General features: G+C 46.1%; 1 protein-coding gene across 3 annotated transcripts in view; it reads left to right on the top strand.

Annotated features, from left to right (window-relative positions):
* The first annotated feature begins 210 nt into the window (after nt 1-210).
* Nucleotides 211-10,712, top strand: part of Hmgxb3 (HMG-box containing 3) — a 47,867-nt gene continuing 37,365 nt past the window's right edge. Inside the window, exons 1-4 of one of the 3 annotated variants that reach the window (XM_021214915.1) lie at nt 211-692; nt 5,417-5,552; nt 6,313-6,487; nt 10,085-10,582. In XM_021214915.1, the coding sequence (XP_021070574.1) occupies nt 5,419-5,552; nt 6,313-6,487; nt 10,085-10,582 (807 nt within the window). In that variant the 5' untranslated portion in view covers nt 211-692; nt 5,417-5,418. The remainder of the gene's footprint in view (nt 693-5,416; nt 5,553-6,312; nt 6,488-10,084; nt 10,583-10,712) is intronic. The other 2 variants (XM_021214914.1, XM_029546719.1) reach the window with 2 other exon arrangements.

Genomic DNA, 10,712 nt, shown 5'->3' with positions numbered 1-10,712 from the left:
AGCCCGGCCCTGGGCCAAGTGGCCTCCTAGTTTCGCAACCGCAGTCCCAGCTTCCGGCTCTGGGAAGTTTGGCCGGAAGCAGTCCTCCTTAACGACCCCGCCATCCCCGCCGCCCCATCCAGCTCCTACGCCTCCAATCGGTTCCAACAGAGGCCCGGTCGGTTGCGCTTGCGCGAGGGTCGCACGCAATCACGCGCGCCGGCCGCTTCCGGTGCGCCGCGAGGGCCGCCGGGACGGGTCTCCCTGGCGATCAGTGGTGTGCTGTCGCCTCTGCCACCAGCGCGCCGGTGCCGCGGAGATTCGTGTCCTTGCTACCTTCCTCGGGCTTCCCGGGGCCTGATCCCCGGGGCCCTCGGCAGGCGTCGGCCGAGCCTGTGCGCGAACCTGCGGACCCCCCCCCCCGCGCTCGCCCTTCACGACCCCGCAGCGCGACTCGGACTCAGGGAGCGGAGAGGGACTGTGGCGACTCCGCGCCGTGTGTCGCCGGGCGGGGCCGCGGGGCCGGGGCTCCTCCAGCCCCCGGGATGCGTGCGCGAGCTCTCGCCTCCACTTTCTCTTTACCGCTGTCACGTGTGGAACCGCCTCTCGCCTACAGCGGGGAGCGCGAGTGCACAGATCAGCAGTACCCCGGTCGAGCCCCGGCGCCGGGTACCCCCGGGAATGTGAGCCGCGAGGCTCGCAAGCTCCTCCGGGTAAGTCCCCGCCCTCTAGGCTCACCCCGCCCCGCCGAGGTGCCCTGGCACCTGAGTGTGGGGTGCTGCCTCTCCAGCTTCTGTTTGCCCCGTGCTACGGGGGAGAACCATTCCCTTTAGTCTCTAACTTAGGGACAGTCCGGGGTGGGGGGGAAGGTAGCCCGTGGCTGAGTTGCTAAAAGCCATCGTCTAAGGTTCCACGGAAGGTTTGGTAGGGTAGTTAAAGTGTCTCATTTCAGGTGTGGCCTGTCTAGTCTACAGATGAGAAAAGAAAGGTTTAAAGAGGGAAAGAAGCCTTTTTAAAAGGTCGTATAGGGATCTGTAATCGTGCTATTCAACGGGGTGAGCGGAGCTAAATTAGGACTCAGACCTTATGTCCTCCAAAGGTCCCCGTTCTTAATTTTCTTGCTTTAGTGTTTGAGACAGTGTCTCATGCATCCCGAGCTGGCCTCAAATTCACTATTGTAAGTGAGGTGAGCTTTCAACCTTCTGTCCTTGCGCTTCCGTCTCTTAAGTCCTAGAACTGTAGGCATTCCCCACCACACCCAACTCACGGAGCTGTTTTTAACCTTCATATTTTTCCTGTATCTCTTTGCTGTAACGAGGCCTAGGCTCTGAACACAAACTTGGACCCAGATGTAGGGCACTGCAGTCAAACAAACAGAAACCCAAGATGGTCCTTTCTTGTCTTCAAGATAGGGGTTCTTAACTTGGTTAGTTTTGGATGCTAAGGTACTGGCTCTGGGTTAGTTGTAGCTGTTAAAACATGTTCCTGAGCCTTCTTCCAGAGGTATTTAAGGGCCAGGATATCAGTTACATATAGGACAAAAAGTTTGATCCCCATATGTTCTTGGTGTGCATCTGCCCTTAACCAATTTGCCTTTTGCTTACAGAGCCACATTGTGGACTGTCTTCTTGGGTTTCACTATAACTGTTAGGAAGCAAGTCTTTTGTTTTTTGTTTTTTGTTTTTTTTTTTTTTTTTTTTGTTTTTTGTTTTTTTCCTCTTTGTAAGGTTTTAGGGAAGGGCGGCAGAAGAGAGGTCACTTAGAGCTGACACAATTAAGTCACTTAGAGCTGAGACAACTATAAAATAACTAAGGAATATGTTCTTAACCTGGGGTATATCTTTAAGATGGGGACTGGAAAGATGGCACAGCAATTAAGAGCATTAACTGCTCTTTTAGAGGTCCCCAATTCAGTTCCCAGGACATACACACGGCAGTTCACACCTGTCTGTGACTCCTTTTCCAGGGCATCCGGCACCCTTACACAGGCATACATGCTGGCAAAACACCAGTGAGCATTAAAAAAATCAAAAAAAGGGACTGTAGAAATGGCTCTGTAGTTTTTTTGGTTTTCCCTCCTTTTTCTATGTATGAGGGGGTGCTGTGCGCATGCATATTCATGTGTCATGGAAGGAAGTTTGCAACATATGGAGACCCAAGGTAATGTCCAGAGTCTTACTAGATCACTCTCGCGTTTGAAGCAGGGTTCTTAACCAAAACCAGAGATGGACAACATGACTACTCCCTCCCTGGGGTCCTGTCTCCACTTTCCAAGACAGCATACACAGGCTATCACGTCCACTCAACATTCATGTGGGCTCTGGGCATCCTGACTCTCACCCTGATAGCTGCTGAGCAGGTGTTTGCACCGAAAGAAATAATTTTGACAGATGTCACAACCCTTCCTCTACAGCACTCAAACACACAATATTTCACCCCCATTTTAAAAAAAAAGAACAAAACTATTTTACTTTATGTGTATGAGTGGTTTTGCCTGCATGCATGTCTGTGTACCACATATGTGCCAGATGCCCACAAAGTCCAAAAGATGTCATCAGATCCCCTAGAACTGGAATTATAAATTATAGTTCTGAGCTGCTGTGCGGTTGCTGGGCACTGAACCCGGGTCCTCTGGAAGAGCAGCAGGAAGCCTCTCTGGCCTTCCATACCTCTTTGAGACATGCACACATGCATGTATGGATGCACATACATGCTCACATCTGGGGACTGGGGAGAGAATGCCCTTGGTATACATGAAGGGAGGGTTTCAGGAACCCTTGTGAGTAAAAGTGGGGGCAGGGTTCTTACTTCCCAAAGCTTAGGCCCAGTTTGCTCATCATCATCTCCTAGGAGGAAGAGCTGAGACTCAGGTACAAAATGCACTGGTTCAGGTGGTAAGAATTTCCACTTGCATCCAAGTCTCCTGTATTCCCCCTTACTCTTTTTTCCTTGTCAGGTATCATCTCTGAGGTCTAAGTGAGTTGTGTGTGAGCTCTGCCACACCTATTGATATGTTTACTGTTTGTGGTCACTGTCACAACTCCTTCGCCTAAGATTTGTTCTGTAGATTGACAAGAGCAATTGTGTTTCCTTCTCATAAAATTTAGGTGATTCTATGACTTTCTCCCTCTAAGGAACGAATTGGTGAGATTCCATTTCAGTGCTTGACCATAGTTAGCTCCTCTTGAACTATTCGAGTATTTTAAGCTTGTCTTTTCTTAGACAAAAAACAAAAAACAAAAAAAAAACCCAAAAAAACAAAAACAAAACAAACTACCTCGCTCCAGAGAACTGTGTTGGTTTGTCAGGTTACTGTTTATTTATTTACTTTTTTTTGCTTTTATTTATTTATTTATTCATTCATTTATTTATTTATTGGTCAGGGTCTGATGTATTGTGGCTTGGCATTGAACTCCTGATCCTCCTGTCTGCTTGCCAAGGGCTGGGATTACAAGTATGCCCCCAGCACACCAGCAAGGGTGCCGTTTAGATCTGTGCTGATACTACAGCCACTAGCCACAGTTACAGTTCAGTATACTGAAAATTAGTTCGTTTTGCCTGTGAGCCCTATTGAATAGTTTATTGAATAGTTCTAGTGTAGAAGATTGCCACTCAAGGTGGGTGGCACTGTAACATTGTGAAGAAAAGAACCAGAGCTTAATTTTTGGATTAAAACCCTATTTTCGATATTTGGGCCTCGTGGGTGGGCAGGTTGTTAAATATCTTTACTACAGATGATATTCTTTAATAACGAACTCTTTCATTGGTACAGTACTTGGCTGTTCTCCAACGGTTACATGATCTAAATTCTTTGAGTCCTTCATGTAAATCTGTGGGAATGGGCCTCACTGGTGAGATAGTTACCGTGGGTAAATGTAAGGATCCAAGTTGAAGCTTCAGATGTTTTTAAACCGTGGCTCACTCAGTGCTAGGCAGTCCCTGGGCTCCCCAGCTAGCCAGCCCACACAGTTTGTTGCGCTTGAGGCCAAGAAGAGACCCTGTTTCAAAAAACAAGATGGGCAGCGTCTAAGAAACAATACCAAGACTGACCTCTGGCCACCGCATGCCCACACTTGGACCCACTCTGCATGCCCACACTTGGACCCACTCTGCCTGCCCACACTTGGACCCACTCCGCATGCCCACACTTGGACCCACTCCGCATGCCCACACTTGGACCCACTCNTGCCCACACTTGGACCCACTCCGCATGCCCACACTTGGACCCACTCCGCATGCCCACACTTGGACCCACTCTTGTGCATGTTGTGCTGCTAGTTTTTATGTCAGCTCAGCAAAAGCTAGAGTCATTTTGGAAGAGGGAACCTCAATTGAGAAAATACCCCTTCCAGATCATCCTGCAGGCAAAGCCTGTGGTGTATGTTCTTGACTAAGGTTGATGTAGGGTGTGGTGGGGTTGAGCTGACTATGGGTAGGACCAGCAGCCCAGTGGTGACCCTGGGTGGTATAAGAAAGTGGACAGAGGAGCAAACCAGTAAGTAGCAGTGCTCCATGGCCTGTGGCTCTTGCCCTGACTTCCCTCAGTGATGAACTGTTATGTGGAACCAAACTCTTAAGCTAAAGTCAACCCTTTGCTCCATGAATTGCTTTTGGTATTGGTGTTTTATTCTATTAGGTTTAATAGAAACCCTAAGACACGGATGCACCCACAGTAACAGCCCTAACACATAAACACAAGTCTGAGGAAGGTGAGCCTCTTTAAAACATTTGATTAGTTTTACTTACTCTTTGTGTTTGGCTGTGTGTATGTCTGTGCACCTTGTAAGAGCCTAGTGCCTGTGGTGGACATCAGACGAGTGCATCCATCTCCTGGAAATGAAGTTATAGTTGTAGCTGCCACATCGATGCTGGGAGCCAGTGAGCCATCTTTTCAGCTCCCTACCCACTTTTTTTTTATTTAACATCCAAGAAAGAGGTAACAGAATCTAAAGTAGTTAGAAGATCTGCTCAAATCCCACAAGCTGGCAGCATAACTAAATCTCCTACATATAAAGTTCCTATTATTACATGTTTAATTGAATCATTGAAACTTAGGGCGATGAAGCTGTAAGGGTGGGGACAGAACTTTTAACCCTTGGGTGGGTAGTGTAAAAAAAAGTCTGGATCTTTATGAAATACTCATTATATGGTACAACTGTATCCCAGGAGGGAATGTAAATGAAGGTTCTCAAAAACCTGTGGTACCAAACTTGCCTAAACAAAAGACTAGTTGGAGGCATTTGTTTTTCCTTATCCTCTAGAGCGTCTCATTCAGGATGGCCAAGTGGAGCTCTGAACTCAGTAAGCATCAAGCACCACATGAGGAATTTGGGAACTATCTAAACCTTAGACCCTAACAGTTGCTGATTTGCCCTGGGGGCTGCTGCTCTTTTTCATTGGATACTTAAAACTTTGTATTGACCTCTGTCTCCTCTAGCCATGGATGCCCCGTATGATGGTGCTGAGGTAACTGTCCTGATGGAGGAAATTGAGGAAGCTTATTACACTTCCCCTGGGCCGCCTAAGAAGAAGAAGAAGTATAAAATACATGGAGAGAAGGCCAAGAAACCCAGGTTAGCCATAATATTTTGGTTGCTGATGGTACTTATCAACAAATTTGCTTGGGGAGCTGTGTTGAAGAAGACACAAGATTCATTTAGAGTACATTTGTCAGAGTAGGCATTGATGGGAGGAAGAGAGACAGTGAGAGGGGGCATTGATATGGGAGAAAGGGTATTGACACAGTGGAGGGGGAGAGAGGGGGAATGAGTGTGTCTGTGTCTGAGGGGTCATTGGTGTAGGGAAGAGACTTGGGTTGCAGAAGGACAGAGTTTGTATGTTACAAGACTGCTAGACTCTGTAGACTCTTTTGTATGTTATTTCTATTATGCAATTACTAATTAATATTTTAAAGAGGACATTACGAATATTATAGTTAAGTAATGCCAGTGGTTTCTCCAGATGTTCTGCACTTCAGTTTCCTTCTGGCTGAGCTTACAGGACTGCACCATTTTGATAATTACCTGCTTTCTTCTCTCAGCCTTGGCCAGTTAGGTGACCAGAGGCAGCGTAGTAATGTGTGTGTGTATAATAAGCCTGAGTAATCCGCCCCCACTGTCACCTTTGCCTGCGAGCACAATGACAGCAACCCTGCATATTTGGCTGTATTTGATTATTTGGCGGGAGTGGTACAGATCTTCACCTGGCTTTTCTTGCTTGTTTAGAAACAGTGCTTTGACTCATGAGCTTGGCTTGGCCTCGCTTTAGCGGCTTTTGGCTGGCCCCCTCTTGCAGTGAGTGCGGCTGAAGTCAGGGAGGTTGTTGGTTCTGCAGGTCTGCCTACCTACTGTACTACTACGACATCTACCTGAAAGTGCAGCAGGAGCTCCCCCACCTGCCCCAGTCCGAAATCAATAAGAAGATTAGTGAGAGCTGGAGGCTTCTCAGCGTGGCCGAGAGAAGTTACTACTTGGAGAAAGCCAAGCTAGAAAAGGAAGGGTTGGATCCTGTAAGTATTTTCCCCCACAAGATCCTCTTCTCCCTCATTGGTCTAACAGGTAGAGAGCTGGGAAGACCAGCTCCCCTGTTCTCATGACTTTTTACTTCTTGAAGAGCTGTAAAATGACCTTTCTTGAACCTGGCATTGTGTCTCCCTCCGTACCCATAATGCTCTCCCTGCCTTCTTTTATATTGCAGCAGAACAGAGAGCTGACAGTCTGAGTTCTCTATAGTGAGCCTTTGGGTCCTGTTCTGAATTGCCCTGTAACTCCCCGTGTATCCTCATAGTAACATTTTTCCTTAATGTAGTGGCTCACACAGGCATTTCTTCTGCACCATCTTTTCATGTGTCTGACTGAGTGCAGCTTGTCCAGTTCATGTGTGGTTGTGACTGGTGTCATCACAGTCAGGAGTCAGCTTCATGTGGAGAGCAGTGGAGCCAAGCTGCTGTGTAACCCCGTGCACCTCTGTCCCTGTTGGTTCTGTGTCGGACTGGAAGAGAAGTACAGGATGACAGCCGAGGCTGCTGCTGGGGCCTAGGGCTGTGAGTACTGGCAAGGGTGCACTGAGACTGATGTCTGCCTGCCATGTGTTATCTTTAGTTCACAATGGCAGAGTACACTGATGACCATTAAACTGATAGTTCATTGTTTGGGTTTTTTGGGCTGGTGAAAGAACTTAAGGTGTGAATTATAGCAGGCAAGTGCTCTGCCAGTGAGCTATGCCTCCCCTGGCTTGGCTTTTTAACACTGACATTCCCGTAGGAAACTTGGGATTGCTGGCCAAAATCTTTTACCCTAAACTTTTTTCTTTTCCTTTTCCTTTTTTTTTTTTTTTTTTTTTTTTTTTTTTTTTTTTAAATTAGACAATCATTTCTAACTTCCTTTTTGAAAATGTGTAGAGCAAAGATTCTAACAGCTGTGCAGTAGCCAGGCTGGATTTTTCCTTCATGGAGCCTGTCTGCCACTGCCCGTCCGATTAAATGTCCTTGCTGTCTAGATTTTCCTCTTCCTCCAGTAGCTTTGTGTCACTCACAGTCTGGAGGATGCTCATGTGTTTCCATCCCTTGATGGCTTGTTTATAACAAGTATGGGAGCTAACCTCAGCCAAGGTGGGGCTGGGGAGGGAACATGTAAGAGAAGTGTATCTATTCCATCTGGCTTTCACAGTCTGAAATCTGAAGTCACAGGACTAAGGAGTTTAACTCACTGGCAGAGGGCATGCATATTTGCTATGGGTTCCACCCTTAGTGCCAACCTGTTTAAAATAGTAAAGGCAGCAGTGTTTATGTCTGGTAATCTCAGCTAATGCTGTGGTTTTTATCAAGATTTAATTCTGTAGTCATGAGCGGTGGCTGTTGTCTGTGCTCATGTGCCTGTTTGTTTATGTGTGCACTTTTTCACCACTACCTCCAGGACGCTAGATAAGTGATGTTGGGAGAGTCGTTTAAGTTTTCTCATCTACAAAAGGGAACTTGTAGCACTCATATATTTAAAATATACAATGTAGGGTTGGCATGATGGCTCAGTGTTGAAGGGCAAGTATTGCTCTTACAGATAACCTGGGCTAGGTTCCCAGCACCAGTGATGCTGGGAGCCAAAGATGGTGGCTCACAACGTCTATGACTTCAGGTCCAGGTGAACTACCCCTACCCCAGACACACCTTTTTACCTCTGAGGACACTAAGCATATATGTAATGCATAGACATGTAGGCAAAACACTCATACAGCTAAACAGATAAAATAGATAATGTAAATCAGTTTTCTGAGTTCTTGGCACATTATGATTTGGTCTGTAAGATACTCTTCAGTAGATAAAAAAATCCAGTACTGGGACAGAGAGATGGCTCAGAAGTTAAAAACACTTGGCTGTTCCTGCAGAGAATTCAGGTTTGATTTCCAGCACCCACATGGCCACTTACAACCATCTGTAACTCCATTTCCAAGGGATCTGATGGCCTTTTCTGACCTTTGACACAGGCATACATACCAGCAAAACATGTACGTAAAATCATTAAATCTAAAAAACTCTTTTTTAAAAACCCAGTACCACGTAAGAAGAAAAAGTGATAGTTAGTGAGCACCAGGAATGTGCTGAGCCATGGCTAAGGTTTCTGTGTTGCGTTTGTCTTCTCGATTGTCTGGTGTGCAGATGAGTGTGCACCTTCAGAGACTGTCAAGAGTCCTCTGGCACCTTGATGGCCCTTCAGCACTCCTGCAGGACCTGTGACTCTTGTGATCCCTTCAAGTCTGAATAGGCTTGGCCTGGTGGTGTTTTGTTTCATTCGGGACCTCTCTATTCACATTGAATCACACTGCCCTTGTGTGCCTTCTCCCCAGGTGTTCCCTTTCCAGCTCCAGTGAGAGTTTCATACTGGACTCAGTCTGGCCCACTTCCCTTCACACTTGGCCTGAGGCCTCGAGTCCTCTCCCCTCTGGGAGCTGCCGCTGAGCCTCGGGCACTCCCAGCCACTCTCCCTCTGACTTTTCTAAGATGTTCTTGTAATTGATTTCCATGTACCTTTAAAGGGTGCTTTGAAAGCTTTTTTTTCCATTAAACTTGGGTTTTTATTTAGCTATTCACTGTGTTCCGTTTCTCTTACTGGATGACTTAGTTTTAAGTAGGAAAAAAAATCAAATCAAACACAATTCTCCTTTTGGACACTGATTGCTATGCAGGGCTGTTTCTAGTACCTGCTCTTAATCTTTAAAAAAAAAAACAAAAACAAAAAACCAACTGGTCTGGAGTTCAGGCTTTTATTTCTTCGAAATTTTGTGTCTTGGACTTTTAGCATCATGAAGTTTGACCTTGATTTCCTGACGTATTAAATGGTAATACTGATAGTGTAGTTTTAAAGTTAAAATTAAGTTACAAATTTTACTTCTGAGTTTTAAGATGCTAGGTCTCTTCCCCTGCACTCCCCTAACACATTCAGAACCTTACCAGATAGTTCCTCGATGTTCATAATTTCTCTCTCACAACACTTTCTTAGCCCGGTAACCTGTTTATCCCTGTAAGTCTAGATTACTGAGGCCCAAATCCTGAGTGCCAGCATGTGTTCCATTTCAGTCTCTGTATAGTTGCATTTCATGCTTTTTTGAGTTTTCATTTAAACTCAAAAATGAAATCTGATAATCTAGTAGGACCCAGTTTGGTATTTGAAAGTATCAAAGCTTAAAAGGAATTCACAAATTGCCAGGCTCCTTTATAAAAACTCCAGCAAAAACCAACAGGTGGTTGCTAAAGGCTTCAAGAGGGAATAGAATGTGTTCAAGACTATGCAGACCTGATGTTCTAGCTCAGTTTTAGATGCCAGGATCTGTGCCCTCCTCCAGAGTTCAGTACCACAGATGTAAAGCATTTGCCTTGAATGCACAAGGCCCCCAGTTCAATACCTAGCAACAGAGTCTAATTCATTTTACAGTTTCTTAAGCAAGTAAAGTCTTTTGATTCGAATAAAGATGGCATTGCTCTTTATGAATTAGGCAATAGAGTTTGGTTCCTTTTGCAGACAAAAAAGGAAAAAAGGGAGCTCATAAAAATGACTTGATGAACTGTCTAGCCATTTATCTCTGTTTATCTCTCTCTCGGTTCCCTCATTCTCAGAACTCTAAGCTCTCTGCACTGACTGCTGTGGTTCCGGACATCCCAGGTTTCCGAAAGATCCTTCCCCGATCGGAATACATCATCATTCCCAAGAGCACCCTGCAGGAAGACAGGAGCTGCCCTCAGCTAGAGCTCTGTGTGGCTCAGAACCAGATGTCCCCTAAAGGATCTACTGTCATGTCTAATGCTTCCCCAGATGTAGTAGGCAGCCATGCCGGCATGGCAGAGCAGTGCCTGGCTGTGGAATCCCTGGCTGAGGAGGTGGGAGCCCTTTCCCAGCCAGGTACTGTGCAAGAGCTTGCCACCTCAGAGATCCTCAGCCATGATGTGCTCCTGGAGGAGGCGTCCTTGGAGGTAGGAGAGAGCCACCAACCTTACCAGACAAGCCTGGTGATTGAAGAGACTTTAGTAAATGGCTCATCAGACCTCCCCACTGGAAGCCTGGCTGTGCCACATTCCCAGGTTGGGGAGAGCTTGTCAGTGGTAACAGTCATGAGGGTAAGTGGCTCTAACTAATGTCTTCTGCTTTGTCCGTATTCTTTAAAAGTCACAGTGTGGTTTTGAGCGTGGTAATGAAGGGTATAGGTGTGGAATTTGTTTTTTTTTTTTTTTTTTTTTTTTTTTTTTT

This window comes from Mus pahari, chromosome 15 (assembly GCF_900095145.1).
Source record: "Mus pahari chromosome 15, PAHARI_EIJ_v1.1, whole genome shotgun sequence".
Lineage (NCBI taxonomy): Eukaryota > Metazoa > Chordata > Mammalia > Rodentia > Muridae > Mus > Mus pahari.
The sequence above is the reverse complement of the archived record's forward strand: the minus strand, read 5'-3'. Positions and strand labels throughout refer to the sequence as shown.